Here is a 20,299-nt window from a genome sequence, read left to right on the forward strand (position 1 = left end):
AGGAAGCAGCTGATAGAATACTTTGGGCAAGAAATGAATCAAGTACTGCAGTTCCTGAAGGAAGCAATGCACTTGGTCCAGAAAGTAACAAATTTTGGGTTTTACGACTTCTCACTTTCGTGCCTCTTCTGCACACACAGGGAGTTTCTGAGGAGGGCTCACGGGAAGAAATAACAAAACTCACAAAGGTGTCAAATCTGGGCTTTCCTCAGTGGCCTCCTATGCTAATGCCAATGTTCCTCAGTTTCATGTAACTGGATATTCCATCTATCAACACAAGCTGGCGCGACAGCTTTGAAGCAGAAAAGACTTTGTGACACCTCTGAAAACCTGCAGAAAGTGATTCATTTTTTTAAAAAACACAATCCAAAAGCTTAATATGTTTAAGCCTTAACATGTTAGAGTCCTTCCATCCATCAGTAAAATGCCAATATACCTGTCACAACTAAGCATATGAGAACAATCATTAATTTATTCTGGGTTTTTGACCCACAAGAATCCCTGCTCTGTTCTACAGGAAGAGACCTCTTCTTTCTTTACACACACATTTTTAAAAGGCGCTGTCTATGCTGCACTGGAAGCAGTTTTGAAAAGCAGACAGAAAACAGCAAAGCATTTTAAAAGCCAGAATCACAGATTTTTTTTTCAACCCTGGTGATATTACCAGCTTGCACACAACAGCCAGGTTCTGGTCATCACAAAGAAACATCTACGAAGATCTTCTTGCTTGCCTTCCCCTCACCATAACCCCTAGCACACTCACCTCGCCTGAGTAACTGTATTTTCCTTTCAGGATCTGCCGATACAAGCGGGTGCGGTTGTCATCTTCAAAGGGCATAGTGCCACTGAGGAGAATGTAGGAGATGACACCCAGCGCCCACATGTCCACAGAGTTCGTGTATGGCTTCCTGACCAGGATCTCGGGAGCAATGTACTCCGGGGTCCCACACGTGGTTTTCATCAGGCAGTCATCTCCCTTCTTCCGAGCACTCGCCAGCCCAAAGTCCGTAATCATGATTTTGGAATCTGTTCCGGGATGGTAATACAGCAGATTCTCCGGCTTTAAGTCCCGGTGTGTGATACCCAGCGTATGCAGATACTTCACACCATCCAACACCATCTGCAGCACGCGTGTAGCATCTCTCTCAGTGAAGGAGCCCTTAGCAATGATTCGATCAAACAGTTCTCCTCCAGTTGCCAATTCCATCACCATGTACACACGGTCCTGGGTCTCAAACACCTCAATGAGCTGAATGATGTTGGTGTGGCGAACCCGGCGTAGCACACTAAGCTCCGACTCACACACTTCCCTCCCCTCCCGGTATTTGGTCTCTATCATCTTGATGGCGTAGGGCTGCTTGGTGGCCTTGTGTTCCACCCGTACAACGCGGCTAAAACTCCCTCTCCCAATCAGGGCTTTAATGTCATACTTTGCTGTCACTCTGGGGTCAAACTTGGCACGGTATTTAGCCACTTTGTTCTTGCGGGGCTCAGGCTGGTCCAAGTGGATAGGCAAGTGGTTCCCAGGGTACGGGTTAGCATGCTGTGGAGGTGAGGGAGAGCCAGCTTTGATCCCGCAGTCATCCTTGATGAAATGCTTGTATATCTCACTGTGGCCTGTGTAAGGTTCAACTTTTTTCACCAGATCTAACTGCACATCTCTGGGGGGCTCGGGAAGCACTTTGCTTGTCCCACAGCCCATCACTGAATGGTGTTAATTTCCTATCAAGGCATTTTCCCAGAGCAGCAGCAGCAACCACATCCAGGGCAATTTCCACATTTGAACCTTAGGAAAAGAATGAGACAAACCAAATAAATACCACAAACAAGGAGTCTGGAATGTTCTGTGTACTTTACTACAGAGCATGTAAAGTACTCTGCCGTACTTACGTACTCTGACAAAAGCTCTGCTGCTTTCATCCTTTCATCATAAGCTACTGGTAATAGTGCCTGTAAACCCAGAGTCATGGTCAAAACAGATAGTTCTGGAAATCACACAGTATCTCTTTATATAAAGCACAGCTTGTTTACTGCTCCCAGCTGAGCACTGAAGCATGGAGTTACAGACTGGCTGAGCTAGAAAGAGACCTCTGGAGGTCCTCTTGTCCAGGCACAACTTCTTAATAATAATTAAATTCTGGAGAAGGGCTTTTCACAAGAGCATTTAGTTACAAGACAAGGGGAAATGGTTTTAAACTGAAATACAGTAGATTTAGATGAGATCTTAGGAAGAAGTTCTTCCCTGTGAGGGTGGTGAGGCCCTGGCACAAGTTGCCCAGAGAAGCTGTGGCTGCCCCCATCCCTGGCAGTGCTGAAGGCCAGGCCAGCCAGGCTTGGAACAGCCTGGTCTAGTGGAAGGTGACCCAGCCTGTGGCAGGGGGTTAGAACTGGATGAGCTTTAGAGTCCCTTCCAACCCAAACCATTCTATGATTCTAGACTTAGTTTTGCTTCACTTCTGTTTTTTCATATGGGGCTGAATGTAGGAAGTGCAAGTGGAATTTCTACCAGCTGTTCCAGACTAGGAGGAGGTCTTGCTCACCACACTGTATTCCAACAGAACCAAATCAGATGCACTTCAGCAAGTCTTGATTAGAACAATATGGCTGGTTTAGGAGATGGAGAAACTGCCTGTCTGTGCTGTGGCAGTTAGCCAGACAGATTTAAATTCCGCTCTTTGGCTTAGATCCCAGGAATATGGTGCCTGAGCATTCACAGAAGGCTATGGAGATGCCGTTAGACTTGAAATGTAATTGTAGGACTTGCCATCACCGAGAATATGCTCGCCATTCACCACCTCTACAAGCAGCCAGTCAGCTTGAACAGCAGGAAGGGAACCCCGGCTGGTGTTCCATCAGGAAGAAGTTTAGTCTCTACATCCAATCTGGAAGGAAAACAAGGCTTTGTTAAGATTTTTAAAATCAGACATCATCAAAGTAACTCCTCATGGAAGTTGAACATGCACAAACAGTGCAGTAGAAATAAAACCCAACTTCATAGAAAGCTCAACTGACTTTCACCAAGCACCGTCCTGTAACTGGGTGCTCATTCAGATTCAAGTACCATGACAATAAAGAAATCAAGAACTACAGCTAGCCCTGAATAATGCCTCTGAGAGCTCTTCCCAGCATTGTTGTACCTTAAAACAGATTAAATTAACAGACATCAAATGAGAGAAACAAGAAACAGATTACTACAGAGTAATTCCACATATAGAGGAGCATTCATGTAAAATGTCCCATTTGTAAATAAAACCAAGAAGAAGGATCAAATGCTGAGCTTGAAAACATCATATATAAATCCAGTAATAACATTAACTGAGATCAGGCAGCAACTACCAGTATGTCTGTGGCTCTTCCTTGTATGTGTAAGCATCTCGGTGAAGCCGAAAGAATAATGCCACAGCCAGCAACAAAATGCTTAAGTCCGTGTCAGCACTGGTGGAAATTCTCCTGTGTAATAATCACCAGCAGTTTGGAGGAAGGAACAAAAGCACCGGAGAAATGGAACATCCCAAGCCCTATCCAAGTAGGACATCAAATACTTGACAGGTGCCAAGATATGGGAGAGGACACCATGCCCAAGCTGCAGATGTGAGAAGGAATAGAGGGTTTATGCTTCAGTGTCCACCCACTCCTCTTCTTATCGCCACCAGCACATCACATCCCACAGCTCAGCAGGACAGCACCTCAGCTCTTACTGATCCAGAAGCTTCCTTCAGCTCTGACTCCCTGGGGGTGGCCCTGTGGTAAGCGGTGTCAGGCACTGACTAACCCACCCTAGGCTGAGTGGGCCTTCCACCAACAATTAGGTTATCTCACAACCTGAAGTGATTTAACTTAGCTTTTCTATGAGCTGCCACAAAGGAAATTTTAAGACAGCAACTCTTAACTGCATTATGAGATGCTCACACACAGCACCTTCCTTTAGTGTTACTAATAAACCTTAAACGGGCCTCTTACTGCCTGACATGAACCTGGTGTGAGCAGCCGCTTGGCTGACAGGGAAATCCGGCGCTGCGGCTGCTGCAGCACTGCAGCCTGCGATGCTGGAGCCGGCGCAGGCCAGAGTCGGTCAGACCACCCATAATTCTATGACTATTGTTCACAACTCATCCCGAAACACGCCGGTTTTCCCCATCCCTTCCAGCGAGGGGACCCAGGGCCGGGCCGGTAGCTCGTCCCGCGGCAGGCTCGACTCCAGGCCTGGAAGCACAGTGCCCACTCCGGCCCGGCCCAGTGGTCAGGGCTCCCTCCCTGACCAGCCCGTACCCGCCGCCCAGCACCCCAGGCAGCGGCACGGCTGAGTCGCCGGGGCCCGGCGCACCCGCGCCTCCCGGGCCGCACCGCTGCTGCATCGCGATGCCGAGCCGCCAGCACCCCGGCAGCAAGGCAGGAGAAGGCAGGGGCGGACGGGACCGAGACTGTCCCCCCCCCCCCCCCCCCCGGCTGAGGAGGCGGCCGCCCCAAAACTCACCTCCGCCCGCTCCGGCCCGCGGCTCCGCACCGCCCCCTGACGTCATCCCCGAGCGCCGAAGACACCCGAAGCGGGAGGGACACTGCCCTCGCAGCTCCAGGGAGGCGGGCAGCGCGCACTCTACCGCCCCCTGCCGGGGCCGCCGGGAAGCCCGCCCCGACTTGGGGGTTGGTGGCGGGTGCGGGGAAGGAGCTTGAAGTACCAGGGACGGACATGGTAAGGACATGGAGCTGTTGGAGCAAGTCCAGAGGAGGCCACAAGGATGATCAGGGGCTGGAGCACCTCCCGTATGAAGACAGGCTGAGGAACTTGGGGCTGTTCAGCCTGGAGAAGAGAAGGCTGCGTGGAGACCTCATAGCAGCCTTCCAGCATCTGAAGATGGGCTATGGGGATGCTGGGGAGGGACTCTTCATTAGGGACTGTAGTGATAGGACAAGGGGTGATGGGCTTAAACTTAAACAGGGAAGTTCATGTTAGATATCAGGAAGAAGTTCTTCCCTGTGAGGGTGCTGAGGCTCTGGCACAGGTTGCCCAGAGAAGCTGTGGCTGCCCCATCCCTGGCAGTGTTCAAGGCCAAGTTGGACACAGGCGCTTGGGGCAACCTGGTCTAGTGGAAGGTGTTCCTGCACATGGCAGGGGGTTGGAACCAGAAGAATTTTAAGGTCCCTTCCAACCCAAACCAGCCTGGGATTCTGTGATTCTATAGGTCATTCACAAGTTCCTTGGACTCTGACCCCCTCAGTGCTTCAGGACCCACCTCACACCCCCCACACCCCACACCCCCCCCGGGACCTGGGAGTCTCTCAACCCCAGAGCTGCCAGGATCCCCTCAGCCCCCCAGGCTGAGCAGGAGTCCACCCTGACAGGGCAAGCACACACTCAGCTCCCCACACTCCTGCCTCAGAAGGGCTGCCTGAGGAAAGACAACTCCTCGCCTCCTTGCAGCCAAACCCAGCCCAAGCAGATCTCCAGCAGTGCCTGGGATTGCTGCTCACACGGGGGGGCTTCCTGCTGGACTGCAGGGCTCTGGAAAAACAATCCCTTTGGAAGAAAATCACCAGGAAGCATCAGCCCTTTTCCTTGGCAGGTAAAACCCAGTCCCTGAGGGCTAGCTTTTGTGCATAAGAGAATAACAAGGCACATTGTGTTCTTTTTTTTTTTTTTTTTTTTTTTCCCAGCTACTAAGTGCCACAAAACCCATACAGCTTGCTTCGTATCAGCTGGTGGACTTTCTTCCTCACACCTTTTCCCCATCCTTAAACCACGCACTCCATGCTTCAGCCCTGGATGACCTGAAGCAGGACAAGGGAAGTATGACACTTCATTCTCTGGGGAAGACACAAACACAACACCACTGGGTTTGTTTTCCAGCCCAGCTCTTGCATCATTCCCAACACAGTTCAGCTGGAGAGGGGCTATGTCACACTCCTCCCATGCCTTTCAAATTAGCTGGTTTTATTTTAACTTTCCTGGGCTCTTTGACTGTTTAAAATGCTCAGAAAGCCATACTATATCAAACGCTATACCTGCTGTTGTCATCAGTTGGTACATTTCCAACTTTATAACCCCTCCATGTTCTATCTGGAGATAATTCCACAGCCAGTCATTCCCACACTGTCCCTGGGAGGTGGTTTAGCCCATGCCCAACATGCAGAACTTTGCACGTGTCCCTATTAAAGTTGATCCCCTTATTTTAGGCTGTTTCTCAAGGTCATCCCAGCTTGGTGTCACCAGAAAATTAAAAAGCATGTGCCTCTCCTCACCAGCTCAGCTGCTACAGATGAGAGTCCAGCAGTAGGCAGCCTCACCTTGCCCACAGCTGCTCGGACACGAGCAACCACTCTGCAAGTATGGGTTTCTCTCAGGGCTTTGCATCTTCTATTATTTGCTTCCTCTCAGCTTTGCTTCCTGACCAGCTCCTGAGAACACCAAACAAGGCAGTCACTACTTGTCAGCACAATGTCAGAGCCAACACCTATCGAACTCTTGAGCCAGAACCATGGACTTCTGAGAACTGCAATCAGAGCAGCTCTTCCTTGTGCTGTTCACACACAATGTGGTAGTGCTTCGGGAGCCACTGGAGACAAGAGAGTGTCACACCAGGCATCTGCACAAAGCCAACACATGCATGCAGCAAACTACATAGGGATGAGGCCAGGAAAGGCTGGTAGCTTGCTGCAGGAGGTCTGGGAGGAGTGTGAAACCTGTGACAAAGCTGTAGAGCAGGCAGAGATCTTAGTGAACCATCCTTTCATCTACGGTGTACTGCCCACTGCTTGGGCACTCATTTTGAGTTCTGGGTCAGCGTCAGTTAACCCCTGAAGCCTTTTACTCAATCTTAGGTCCTTCCTTCAGCTACAGCAAGAAGTTTTATCAGCAGAGTAAGCGTCTAGCACAGGGAACAGGCTTTGAAGGCCCAAGCCCTCTGGGAAGCTCTTCAGCCCCTTGTCCTACCAGCATTGATCCGGCCAAACTCCAATGACTTTAACTCCTGATAGTTTTTGGCATGCTTATACAGTGGTGCTGTATTTGGGCATGGTCTAACAGCTTGTTTTGCTGCCAGAGAGAATGTCACCTGTTTTTTTCTTGACTGATTTTCACCTTATTCTGTCTTCTGCCTTCCAAGATGTGGCTCTCCCAGGAGAGGAGCCTCACCCTGCTCCTCCTTGCTTGCCCTTTTAGAAATCCTATGCCAGCTCTTACCCCCCACCCTGGACCTGAAGCCTGCCTCTGGAGCCATGCAAAGGACCCAGGCCATCAAGACAGGGATCTCTAGGAAGAAGCAGCAGCAGAGCTGGCCCCACAGCCTGGCTGCTCCCTCCTGAGAATCACCATCCCTCTGCAAGGATGGGTTCTTCTTAGGGTTTTACATCTCTGGTCCACAGCTTCCTCACGGCTTCTACTGTGGAAGCTGCTAAATGCAGTCTGAGACCACCAGGGCAATGCCAGGTACCCAGAGAGGTAGAGAATCTTCCCTCCTTGGAGAGGCACAGCTCCCTGGAGTCAGCCTTGAGCAGCCAGTTCCAGTGCCAAGGTAAATCCTGCAAGGATCAGAAGCTGCAATAATGAACCTCCAGAGCTCCCTTTGCATCCACCACCTGCCTGCAGCACTGCCATCTGAATCCAGAGTCTCCCTGCTGTGTAACGAGCTGTGATTTCCTCTGGAGTGATGGAAATGGCCAGCATCACTTCCAGCATCCCCCAGCACCCCCGAGCTGCTGGGGCATGGCTGTATGTCAAGGGCATGAGGCAATTTGGGGAGCCTGTGCCTTCCTGCTGTGCTAAGCCATAGGAAGCCAGAAACGGAGAACAGAGTCCCTCACCTGCTGTTGAACAGGCACAAAGGGAAGCAGGAAACACAGATTTCCTCCAAGCCACGTCCCAGCCTTACACAGCAGTAAGCCTGTGGCTCAGTGGCCATGCTGAGCTAGAGCTTAAGGTTGTCCCAGCAAGGCTGAGCAGAGGTCGGAGCCTGGGGATGTTCAATTAAAGCTGCTTAGAAAAGAAATCCAACTTCCCATATGCCTCTCTGGAGACAAAACAGCTGCAAAGCTGTGTGCAGATGGGGTGCCAGGTTGGGGGCTGAGCACTGCAGACAAAGGTGACTCTGGCTCAGCTGTTCCAGCTGTGTCTGATGCACAGGGATTGAGGTTGCCTTTGGTGTTTCCTTATGGAAAGTTGGACATTTGGCTCTGCAGAAATCCCCACAGGAGCTCAGACAGCAGCACAGCAGCCAGCCCTGCAACACAGTGTCCTCCAGGCTATGCACGGTCCCAAGGCTCCCCCTGACCCTGATAAACTGAGGAGCCAGCAATGCTGGTGGCAGCTCTGGGATGCCTTGGGTGTTCATCTCCATGAGGACACCAGACCTGGACAGTAGCACTGGGTACCATGGGAAGGCAACAAGCCATCTCACCTCCACTGGTGGCCCTGGCACAGCTTCAGCCCATCCTGGCACAGCTTCAGCCCGTCCTGTTGGAGATACCCCAGTGCATTCCCACAGACAAGGAACTGTTCCCCAACCGGCAGCTTCGCAAGGAGGAATTTCCCTCATCAAAGGAACAGAGGATTCAACCATTCCATGGTGAAGGCGTTGGACAGGAGGTTAGCCCTCGTGTTTCTGTGCCACATGTGCCATCTCACTCACAGAGCTGCCCAGAATAGTGACACTATCTGGTTCCAGCTGCCCAGCCCCTTTTGCGATTACAAAGAGAAAATTCCAACATCAGCCCAACCTAACTTGGCCTTCCTTTATCCCCCTCCCTTTTCTTTCCTATAATTCAGGTTTGTCTCTTAGAAAAGAGAGGGAGATAATGTCTGCAGAGCACTTAATCTTCTGCCCAAAGAATAGCAGAGAGCAAATTAGGATCTACTCCAATTAATTTGCCTTGATGGGCAAAATCTGGAGAGCGGCCATATCTGAGAATTAAGAACAAAAGCAGGGAGTCTAAAGTAGGTCGCAGGAGTTTCGTAACCAGAATGATGGGTTTTCCCAGCACGCCACGTGCTCAGGAGGCTCCTGGTGCTGGGAGCCACCGGTCCCTTTCCCCCCCCCCGTGCAGCAACCACGGGTTTCAGCCTGGGCAGTTGATTTAAGATGCTGGCCAGCATGTGGGGAGCCAGGAACGAGGACCTTGACCCTTCTCATGGCAGGACATGGCTGCAGGACTGGCACAAACCCTTGCCACAGACCCTGAACCCAATGGGAGGACAGACACTTGTCCCAGTTTTGGAGCACCCAAATTGCTTTCCTGGCAGTTGGTGTGCCTCTCCTTGCTGCCACCCTCAGCCTTGCAGGCACCCTCTTGAAGGATGATTAGGGATGACACAGAGATAGTGAGTTCAGGGCAATGCTTTGCTATGAGCCCTTGTACCATGGGGGTTACCAAGCAGTGGTGACCCTTAGGGCCATCCTAGCCCAGCATTCCTAAATCCCAGCCCTGGCTCTCTGGAACCATCAGTGTGTGCAGGCTGTGCAGCAACATATTCTGGTGTCACATGTGGCAACACCTACCATGTGTATACCTTCCAGGACACACATGGTAGCATAACCAAGGGTGCAGGCCATGTGTGGTGATATGTGCTAGTGTGCAGGACACTGATGACATAGCCAGGGGTGTAGGATACATGCAGTGACATATGCCAACAACCCTGAGGGGAAGGACTTGGGGGTGCTGGAAGATAAGAAGCTCCCCATGACCCGGCTTCAGTGTGTGCTTGAGCCCACAACAGCCCCCGTGTGCTGGGCTGCATCCCCAGAGCATGAGCAACAGGTTAGGAAGGGGATTCTGTCACTCTGCTGTGCTCTGGGGAGACACCCCCTGCAGTCCTGTGTCCACCTGTGGGGCAGCAACACAAGAGGGACATGGAGCTGTTGGAACAAGTCCAGAGGAGGCCATGGAGATGCTGCAAGGACTGGAGCAGCTCTGCTCTGGAGACAGGCTGAGAGAGCTGGGCTGGTTCAGTCTGGAGAAGAGAAGGCTCCTTAAGGGGAGACCTTAGAGCAGCTCCAGTGCCTAAAGGGGCTACAAGAAACCTGGAGAGGGGCTTTGGACAAGGGCCTGTAGGGACAGGACAAGGGGGAATGGCTTTAACCTGACAGAGGGGAGATTGAGATGAGATCTTGGGAAGAAGCTCTTCCCTGTGAGGGTGCTGAGGCCCTGGCACAGGTTGCCCAGAGAAGCTGTGGCTGCCCCATCCCTGGCAGTGTTCAAGGCCAGGTTGGATGGGGCTTGGAGCAACCTGGTCTAGTGGAAGGTGTCCCTGTCTGTGGCAGGGGGTCGGAACTGGATGAGCTTTAAGGTCCCTTCCCACTTAAATCAGTGTTTGATTCCATGACTATATGTGCAGCCCATCTTTCTGCCTGCAGGACCAAACACACTGAGCATTTGGTGGGCATCTGTGGGTCTTCCCAGGCACCCACAAGCTCCCGGCTGGATCAAAGTTGCGCAGTTTGGTGCACGTTGATGTCACCATCACTTTGGTGTCTCTCCAGCTCCCTGGCCACCTCCTGCCACCCCACAGCAGGATGACAGGGAGCATCAGGACAAAGGGGAGCAGCAGGACAATGGGGAGCAGCAGGATGATGGGGAGCAGTGACCCCCTGCTCTCTGCCCTGTGGAGCTGCCAGCAGGGTGCCGGGCACTGTGCGTGTGTGGCCGGTGCCCATCTGGGTTTATCCTCTTTAGCCATCCTGCGGGGATCTGGCACTAATTCACCCTTAAATACAGGATTGTCAGGAACTGGGAAGGAAAGACTTGGAGGATTATCCATCCTCCCAGTGCTGGCATTTAACATGGGGGGGAGCAGCAGCTGCTGGATGAGGGGAGCTGGGATGGGGGTTTGCCTTGTCCCATGGGGCACCAGCCCCCAGGCTCAGTGATATCCTTCCATAGCAAAGACTGCCAGAAGCATGGCCCCACTCCTCCCCTGCAATGTTTTGTGACACTCCCCCCAGCCAGCTCAAGGCTGGTTAATGAAATAAATAACATGAAATAAATACAGGGTCCCTCCTTAAAGCTGAGGGAGCAGCAGCAACTGCTCAGCCCCCCAGGATGTACCATGACACAACAATCCAGACAGCATTTCCCAGACTCAGAGGCTGTCAGGGGACCAGGGTGACATCCCAGAGCTTGGGGATCACACAGGTAAGTGACCCGACCTCGCAGGAAGAGGTTCTGCAATGAAACAAACAGTAATTTTCACTGGATCAAGGAGAACAGTGATAATTGAGCTTCTCACTCACAGGCTGACAGCTTTTAGACACGAGCCAGTGCACAAAGGCTTTCCCAGATCAACACCCTGACTGTGTCCCATGTCTGGGCATGAGGATGTTTTTGGAACAGCCTTGATGTCACCCTGGGAATCAAAGGAATAGCAGCAACTTGCTACTCACAGCACGTTGCTGCCTTCCTCATCATCCTGCTAGCAGCTGAGCCTTGTGTGGGCCATGGCACGGTGGGCTCATGTTGGCTGGAGGATTTTGGCAGGCAGGGTGCTGTTGCCTCTGCCAAGCAGGATGGTTTTCCCACATGCCGGCCAGAACTGCCACCACCACCGACAGGAGCTGTTGATCTGTGCACCGGATGGGGTGGCCATTGGCAATTTTAATGTTGCTTTGTGTGGCAGGCAGGGGCAGGTGGCTGTGCCCTGAAGGGGGGTCACTTCACCAATCCCAGTCCAGGGGAACTGGTTTTCCATGATGGGTTTTAGTATGGTAGGGAAAAAAAATATGTGAAATATGCCAGCACCAGGGATGGGAATAACAGCACCTGTTACTGAGAGACACAAGTTAAACTGCAGCACATCCTCTTGGTTTAACTTCAGCAAGTCCTCATAGCAGCCTTCCAGTGTTTGGAGGGACCTACAGAGATGCTGGAGAGGGACTCTTGATCAGGGGCTGTAGCGATAGGACAAGGGGTAATGGGTTTAAACTTAAACAGGGGAGATTCAGGTTGGATATAATGAAGAAATTCTTCCCTCTGAGGGTGGTGAGGCCCTGGCACAGGTTGCCCAGAGAAGCTGTGGCTGCCCCATCTCTGGCAGTGTTCAAGGCCAGGTTGGACACAGGGGCTTGGAGCAACCTGGTCTAACGGAAGGTGGTCTTAACTGTGGCAGGGGGTTGGAACTGGATGAGATTTAAGGTCCCTCCCAAATGAGTCTGTGATTCTATGATTCTAAATCCCACTTGGACATGGATATGAGCTCCACTTCCCTGGTTTTTTTTTCACCTGTATCATCTTGGCTTAAACGAACCCCCTTTTTTTTCCCTTCAAATCCCAGTTTCCTTTATGACCATTCACAGGACTGAACATAGACAGACCAAAATAAAAGGATGAAAAAAAGGATTTCTTTCAGAAAATTGCCTGGTGCTGCTGGAGTTGCCCATCGGAGTACAGGCTAGTGGCTGCCAGAAGGAAAAAAGAGATGCAGTTTGTGCTTTCCCTTTAAAACAAAGAAAACACTTGACCCAGCTCTAAGGGAATATCTTTTATGCCTGCCCCTGAAAAGCAGCTCTCAGGGAACAAGGGATGATGGGAATCCCTGGTACACCCCTCCCAAGGCTGTCACAGTCCTGTGGGCTCCCAGCATGGGGGGGACAGAGCCACAGCCCCACCATGACCCTCCCTGGGGAGCTGGTCCAGGGAGCAAACCTGGAGCTTGGGAAGGGCATGAGGGGCATCCCTAGTGAGAGGCAAGGAGGAGAAATGTAAAAGCATCTTTTAATATAAATATAAATCTGTCTGAAGGGCTGCTGGAGAAGCCCATGCCCTGTGAGGGATGCCTGGGGGTAAGGTGGGCTCTGCGGGGACCGCAGCCAGCACCAGGAGGACCGACACAGGATGTCCCTGGCACCAGGACGAGCACAGGGCTAGAGCTGGGGCACCAGCAGCAGCAGGACCACCTGGGCCAGGAATGGGGGGCAGAGGGTGGTGCCCAAGCCCTGCAGTGTGGCCTGGTTGGTCTCGGCAGCTGGTGAGCTGCGGGTGCTGGCCAGGCGTCCCCGGGCACTGCACAGCTCCTGCAGGTTCACCTGGAACTGGTTCTTGCGGGATTCCTGGCGCAGAGACTCCCAGATGGCAGCTGCTTCCTCAGGGCAGCTCAACAGCACCTCGCTGGCACAAGTGTGGAAGTCATCCCAGGACCTGGGGAGATGGGCAGGAGTTGGGGCCACCTCTGGTGGCCAGTCACCATCTGGGTGACCGGATGATGATGCTGGGTCACCATCCCAGCAGCTCTCACAGGGACTGGGGCACTCACTTGCAGATGTTGTCCAACTCCTGCACCTCCTCAGCACCCTCATCCTGCTGGCGCTGCACACTCTGGACCATGCTATCCCCCAGGCTGATGAGACAGCTGGCAAAGCCCTTGTAGATGGTGTCGCACATCCTAGCCTTGCTCAGGGGCTCCTGGCTCACAGCTGCGGGTGAGAGAAAGAGGCGGAGCTCAGCCCTTACAGATCCCCCGACAGTCATCACCTGCTGTGGGTGTCACTGGGCAGCAGTGACACCATCCTCAGAGTGACCATAACTCCTGCCCAGGAGCCCGGCAGGGAACAAGGTGATGACCCCACAAGAGACGCTGCCATTCCCCACAGGGGGAGAGTGGGAGCCAGCTGCTTTGCCCCAGCCTCCCTGGAGCCATCTGTCCCTGGCCTGATCCCCCAACAGCGAAGATTAATTTGTGACTATAGCAGGGAAAAAAACAAGGCTCAGCAAGCTGGACTCCCTGCTTATGCTTGGGTGGGAGAGAAGGGGGACAGGGAAGGATAAAGAGAAGGGGAAGGAGTGGGGGAACAGAGCCAGAGGAGAAGGACAAAGGGAAGAGGAACAAAGGCAGCTCCTTCTGCTTCAATCTGAGAAGCATCAATTCCCTGCTCTGCTCCTCAAAGGATTCACCCCTGGGACTGGACAAATCCCAGTGCCAACAACCTGGCAACGCCTGCGACTGCACCCACAGCTGGGGGGGAGGCCCAAAGAGCCGCATGGGGGCTGGTCACAGCAAAACGCCCAGTGCCCGGTTCCCGAGGCCAAGCCACGGGAGTTGTAAAACGCTGGGAAGTGCCACGGGCACGCACCGGTTGGTCTCTGCATTGAGGGCGCTAAGAAGGGGCGAGGAGTCTCGGAGGAATCCCCTGCGGGGAGGTGACCCAGAAGTGGACAGTTGCCCCGTGGCTGCTGAGGCGCCCAGGGTGGCTCCAGGGAGCCACATGCCGTGCTGCTGGTATCCCATGAAATAAGGCCCCATGCTGTGAGCAACATCGAGGGTGAGCCTCAAACCTCAGCCCATCACAGAGCACAGGAGGTGCTCACGATGAGAAACCTTCTGAGCACAGCCGAGTGTCAGCCTCAAACCAGGTACATGGGTCACACCTAGCACAGGTATTGATTGTGGGATCTCTTGCTCCTCTTTCGACCTTCCCTCAGTAGGAAGCTGGGCAGGGCAGGGCACGCAAAGGAGAAACCAGGAGAGCAAATCACCTCTGTTAAACCTGTGCAAAACCTTGTAGGAAACCTGCTTCCAGCTCCGTGAACGAGAGAATCACAAGCGGAACACACGGGTGGAGTTTTCCTTGGGGTGCTGCAGAGCATCGCTGAGTCCCAAGCGAGCACCAGCACAGCCAGCCCGCTTCTGGAGGAAAGAGCTTCCATCGTCCCCCCACCGAGCCCTAAAAACGCCCCGCGCTTGGTCCTGGCCCTGATTCTCCGGGCCGGGATCTCCAGAACTCTGCATCTCTCTTCGGAACAGGGCTGCCACCTGGCACCGCTTGCCCGGAGCTGGACGGTGCCTCCACGGGCTCCGGGAGGAGCCGGAGAGCGCGGCGGGATGCGCTGGAGGTGCAGGATGTGCCGCAAGTCAGACGCCGGCTGGAGGCGGGAGGGCAGGGAGAGCCCGGCACCGCTGAGCAGCGGGACACCGGCAGCGCAGCGAAGCCGCCGTCCCCCTTGCCCGGCACCGGGGGACGAGGCGCGGTGGGTAGCGGAGCCTCGGGGCAACCGGTCGGCCCGCTCCGCGCAGGCGCGATCCCAACCCCCGCCCCGCTCCCCCCACTCTGTCCGGTCCGCAGCCGCCGGCGGCACTCACCGAGGTGCAGGAGCAGCAGCGGGCACAGGGCCCGCAGCAGCCGCCAGCAGCCGCCGCCCATGGTGCGGTCCCCGCCGCGGGCTCCACGCTCCGCCGCCACCAGCAGCCCCGGACCCGCCTCCCGCCCTCGGCCCCACCCCGCGGCCCTCCCTCGGCGGAGAACCAGGGTCCCGGAGAGAGGAGCCGCGGAAGCCGGGTGTGCGGAGCACGTCCCTCTCAGATCCACCTCCTGGCAACGCCTGCGACTGCACCCACAGCTGGAGGGAGGCCCAAAGAGCCGCATGGGGGCTGGTCACAGCAAAACGCCCAGTGCCCGGTTCCCGAGGCCAAGCCACGGGAGTTGTAAAACGCTGGGAAGTGCCACGGGCACGCACCGGTTGGTCTCTGCATTGAGGGCGCTAAGAAGGGGCGAGGAGTCTCGGAGGAATCCCCTGCGGGGAGGTGACCCAGAAGTGGACAGTTGCCCCGTGGCTGCTGAGGCGCCCAGGGTGGCTCCAGGGAGCCACATGCCGTGCTGCTGGTATCCCATGAAATAAGGCCCCATGCTGTGAGCAACATCGAGGGTGAGCCTCAAACCTCAGCCCATCACAGAGCACAGGAGGTGCTCACGATGAGAAACCTTCTGAGCACAGCCGAGTGTCAGCCTCACACCAGGTACATGGGTCACACGTACCACAGGTATCGACTGTGGGATCTCTTGCTCCTCTTTCGACCCAGTGAGAGAAGCGCATCTCCAAACCAGCCCAGGGACACAGCAGCTGGTAGGAGCAGCAGATGTGGGCTCTTGACTGGTTGGTCCCTGCTTCAGGCTGGGCTTTGGCCTCCCAGGCTCAAGCCGTCCCCTTTGCCCAGTTTCCCCTGTAAGAAGCTGGGCAGGGCAGGGCAAGGCAGGCAAGGAAGGAGAAAGCAAAGAAGGGCAAAGCACCTCTGCTACCGCTCTGCAAAACCTTGTAGGAAACCTGCTCCTGGCTCTGTCAAAGAGAGAGTTGCAAGCAGAACTCACAGGTGTTTTCCTTAGGTGCTGCAGAGCATCACTGGCTCCCAAGCCACCTCTGACTGATACACCCCTCGAACTTAACCAGAGACCATGGGGAAGATCTAAGAACAGACTCACACTGCTGGCAGAAAGAAAGGGTACACACAGCTTCTCAGCTCAGGTGCCAGTCCAGGCTCAAGCACATGCCTCAGCCCATCCACTCCTCCCTCCACAGTGCAACAGAAGCAGATCCCCACTTGACAATTTTTCCTCAAAAAGGTGTTTATTGAACTGTTTTTAATGTTATTTCAAGAAAAAAGAAATCCAAAACTTAGGTAACAAGAAAACCCCTGGTGTATACCCATAACTGATGAATGTGAACATCTGCTCCAAAACAATAGTAGCCCAGGGACTTGTGCAGCTTCCTGCTGCTGGACTCTCCCAACACAGAGGATCTCCAGCACACACAGATGCAGCCCCAGCCCTGCCTGCGCTACAGAACTGGAGTTAATAAAAGCCATGTGTGCTCTGCTGATGTCCTCTCAGCTACTCACCCCACCAGGGAGCAGGAGTTTTGAATCCCCAACTAAAATATAGGTATAAGTTTCTGGTCAATGAGGCGCTTAGATCCCCAGCTGTCCCTTCACTCAGGGCTCAGCATTTGCCTCCTTTCTCCTGCACTCATGGGAGCAGATTCCAAACTAAAGGGATAAGAAACCCACCAGCTCCTGCTAAATACAGCTTAGGCTGCCAGGCAGGCCGCAGGGATGGATGGACAGGTGAAGAACAGACTTAAAAAGAGGCTATTTAGGAAAAATAAGCCAAGTGAGCTTTCAGTAACTATTTGGAACTATACAGAGATGGCATTTGCCTTAGAGACATCACACACGTCGATAGATTTCCTGGCAAGAGCTCTTAACATAACCCATACGTGGTTAGTGACTACTGGACCTGCTCCAGAGCGAGCAGGCCCTGGAGCATCATTGTGAGGCGACGGGCAGGCCTGCTCAGCGTGTTGTGGGGCTCCACCTGCAGAAACTGGAAGAGCTTCTGCCGTACCTGGTTCATGACTGACCCCATGTGGTCTCGGGTGATGGGGTCACTGTGATCCAGGTGCATCACTGCCTCCTCCAAGTAACTGAAGGAGAGAGACGAGGGTGAGAACCAAACCCAGCACATGATCCCAATCCGATTTGGTTCATTTTAGGGCAGAAGTTGCACAATTTTGCTCACCCACTCACCCAAGCTCAGTGCAGCATGTTCACCCATCAGAAAACAAATGTTCCTGACTCACAGCAGAGTCCACCTATCTCTTCTTCAACTCGTAAGGGCAGCCTATAGCTTCCAGCCTGCAGTATGTGCCAGATAACCTAGCTGCCTGTGCTGAAGCCAGCACACTGACTAGCAAGTCAGAGCTCCCTGCAGTGCAGGAGGTGGCACCTGGTCAAAAATCTGTAGGCATTTTCTTTGGTGCCTTTTTAGCACAAGCAGAACTAGTCACTCATTAATGACATCCTCTGTTGCCCAGAGTGGCTGCCCCATCCCTAGCAATATTCAAGGCCAGGTTGGAGGGGGCTTGGAGCAACCTGGTCTAGCGGAAGGTGTCCCTGCCCATGGCAGGGGGTTGGAACTGGATGAGCTTTAAGGTCCCTTCCAACCCAAACCAGCCTGGGATTAGACAGTAAAAATCCTCAGCAATGAGTCTTGGTTTATGTAGGGATATATTTAAGATCTTCTTCCAATATGTTATGCAGGAAGGGTGTGGGGAAAAAGAAATTTTACCAGCTAGCTGCTCTGAACTTCCAACAAGCCATAAACATTCAAACCACAGCCTAAGCACAAGGCAATGCAGTCACTTGAACAGGTTTGCGCTAAGTGATCAGCTCAAACTTTACAGCAGCAGCTCATCTGTAACTTCAAGCTCTTTTTCAGTTTTTCTAACTTGCTTTATTCCTATTGTAAACTGAGTTAGAAACTTAAGTCATTTTTTCCATATAAGCCATGGTCAAAACCTGCAGGTATTTTAACAAGTTAGGGTGTTTTAGGTAACAGAGGTTTGACTCATTCACTAAAAATGTTCATGGCAAGCATCAGCAGAGCCACTGCTTTGTCACACAAGCTTTGTTTAAAGCATATAACAGACATTACTGCCAGTAGCTCCTGCTGCCACCTCCCACAGAATGTGTCCGTCAGTCACGGCAAGAAACTGGCAACACAAAGCTCAGCAACACTGTAAGAATTAAGGACAGAGCAAAGTTGCTCTGGATACAAAACTACCTAGGAAACATAGCACCGTCCCTCCTTTTGCCTCCACAGTGGAACTGCTCCTTGGTAAAAGTGGATTACTGCACAGACTGCAAATATTCACAGACTACAATACAGGAGGTAACAACACCTACAGCTGGGTACCCCTTCCACTAACTATTGGGTAGCAAAGCTCTCTATGGCAATGACTCCAGCTTTTCCCAAGTCACTATTGGTTGTTCACAAGCCAGTAACAAGCTACAGAAGCTCCAGCTTTCATCAAAGCACCACCTTTCCCTTTCAGACAGTGAATTAAAAGCCAGAGCCAGAAACGGTCTGCACAGGTTCAGACCTGGCACCCTGATCATACTCACTTCAACTTCAGTTCCGTACGAGTACCCAAATCAGAGGAGAGCTGCTGAATGAGAGAGAGCAGCACAGGCTGGGTGAGTGGGCATGGATGCTGCCCAAATACTTGCTCAGTATCCACAGTCTCACAGACGTACAGAACCAGATTGAGATCAGCTGCTGTTAGAGCCTGCAAGGAAAACACAGCTAGAAATACAGAGGAAACAGCAGGCACACGAGAGACACAGAACAGAGAAGAGACAGCCCTCTGCTTTGGGGCAGTTCAAAGGCTTGCCAGCTTCTTCTAGGAGAATTCTCTGCGAATCCTGCTGTACATGGAAGCAGGAGTGTGTTCAGGCTCTCAGGGGACCCCTGTGTCTGTGCTAAGCTGAGCAGACTACAGCCACCCAGAGGGGAGCAAGTTACAGTTAGCAGCACTGAACAGGGCCATGTTTGCATTCCCTGCCAGCCCGTTTTGCCATTATTTCCAGAGGAGTTTGTCCACAACAGCTCAAACAGATCTGCCTACATATTCAAAGGCAAAGGCAAGGTGAGGTCTCAGATGACAGATCTGCCTGGAGAAGCTTATGAAGCTGCTGCTCTTCAGGGGTGCACCATGTGCCACTGCTGATGAAAAAAACTCTGGCTTACTGGAGCACTGACACCGTCCTAACAGGGCATAGGCAGAGCAGAAAAACTTAACTGCCAACAAATCACAGAATCTGCATGGCTCTGGCTTGATCTGCATGAGAGTGCAACCACACCCCTCAAACAGTCTGTTGCCATGGGTCTTTTCAGGCAACTTCTGTATAAATTGGTGTGGGATTATGTTCCCACCTCAAGGAGCCCTTTCCCCCCACCACCATTCCCCAGCAAGCAGCAATGCCTACTGCCAGGCAGCCTATGTACCTGCTGGAAGGCTTGGTTGAGGCGTCCCTGCTGGAGCAGCTGGAGAATGTGAGTTTGCTGAGACTGGAAATCTAAGTGAGTGGAGGGGATTGGAGTGCCAGCCGCCGAGCGCATTGCCTGGACGATGCTCGAGGTGACTGCTGCTTGCTGCTCCTTCATAGCCAGGCTCACTTCTTCTTTAATGACTCGCTGTACTTGAGACAAAGTAGACTCCTGCATGCTAAAAAAACCCCAAAAAACAAAAACCAAAGGTATTTCTGAAAACAAAGAACTGAGAGACAACACTGCGCAAGGCTTGTCCTGGTGAGAAAGCACCGGCTTACTTATATATTGTAGAATGGCTCCCAAAGAGTTAATAAAAGTGACTCTGAGGCACAGGCATTGGAACCATGCTGCCAAGGTAGCTCTGTGACCAACAATACAATGGCCCAGGCTGCATGTGGAAGATGCTGGGATTCTGCGTGGGAAATCGATGTTACAGGGAAGTAAGTTTTTCATTATACAGCCACCTTTAATGGCTCTGGGTTACAAACAAGGCTAAGCTACTAAGTTCACCCCCAAACAGGCTCAGTGTTCCACATCAGATCTGTTACATGCAGCTTCCTCACCTGCAGATGACACCTTTAGAATGAGAAAACACTTTCACTGAGTCTGTGACTTCTCCACAGAAGACCAGCTCACAGCACAAGCTTTATTGTTGCTACACCTTTCCCCCCCCAGCCAAGACCTGGATCCTCCCCTCTTAAAAAGTGTACAAAGCATCA

At 52.8% G+C, this 20,299-nt stretch overlaps 3 protein-coding genes across 3 annotated transcripts in view; all 3 read right to left on the reverse strand.

Annotated features, from left to right (window-relative positions):
• The window catches only part of PSKH1 (protein serine kinase H1), a 29,758-nt gene extending 27,952 nt beyond the window's left edge, over positions 1 to 1,806 (reverse strand). Inside the window, exon 1 of the mRNA XM_057412935.1 lies at positions 764 to 1,806. Coding sequence (XP_057268918.1) covers positions 764 to 1,702 — 939 coding nt within the window. The 5' untranslated portion in view covers positions 1,703 to 1,806. The remainder of the gene's footprint in view (positions 1 to 763) is intronic.
• Positions 1,807 to 12,678: 10,872 nt separating this feature from the next.
• On the reverse strand, positions 12,679 to 15,175 carry NRN1L (neuritin 1 like). The gene is made up of 3 exons (XM_057412949.1): positions 15,059 to 15,175; positions 13,235 to 13,394; positions 12,679 to 13,119 (listed from the first exon to the last, which is right to left on the reverse strand). Exons 1-3 carry the CDS (start codon positions 15,117 to 15,119, stop codon positions 12,846 to 12,848), a joined length of 495 nt encoding a protein of 164 aa, XP_057268932.1. The 5' UTR covers positions 15,120 to 15,175; the 3' UTR covers positions 12,679 to 12,845.
• Positions 15,176 to 16,297: 1,122 nt separating this feature from the next.
• The window catches only part of EDC4 (enhancer of mRNA decapping 4), a 227,129-nt gene continuing 223,127 nt past the window's right edge, over positions 16,298 to 20,299 (reverse strand). The window contains exons 28-30 of the mRNA XM_057412914.1: positions 19,536 to 19,755; positions 18,653 to 18,816; positions 16,298 to 17,172 (exon numbers count right to left, since the gene is read on the reverse strand). Of these exons, the coding sequence (XP_057268897.1) occupies positions 16,977 to 17,172; positions 18,653 to 18,816; positions 19,536 to 19,755 (580 nt within the window). The 3' untranslated portion in view covers positions 16,298 to 16,976. The remainder of the gene's footprint in view (positions 17,173 to 18,652; positions 18,817 to 19,535; positions 19,756 to 20,299) is intronic.

The sequence above is a fragment of the Pezoporus wallicus genome, unplaced genomic scaffold (genome assembly GCF_028554395.1).
Source record: "Pezoporus wallicus isolate ANWC-B61680 ecotype Strahan unplaced genomic scaffold, APGP_CSIRO_Pwel_v1 contig_13006, whole genome shotgun sequence".
Taxonomy (NCBI): domain Eukaryota; kingdom Metazoa; phylum Chordata; class Aves; order Psittaciformes; family Psittacidae; genus Pezoporus; species Pezoporus wallicus.

Coding starts and splice junctions, on each gene's coding strand:
- NRN1L (XM_057412949.1), bottom strand. CDS start 15,119: ATGGGCGGCGGCTGCTGGCGGCTGCTGCGGGCCCTGTGCCCGCTGCTG. Junction 13,395..15,058: donor GCTGCTGCTCCTGCACCTCG/GTGAGTGCCGCC, acceptor TCTCACCCGCAG/CTGTGAGCCAGGAGCCCCTG. Junction 13,120..13,234: donor GAGTTGGACAACATCTGCAA/GTGAGTGCCCCA, acceptor CCATCTCCCCAG/GTCCTGGGATGACTTCCACA.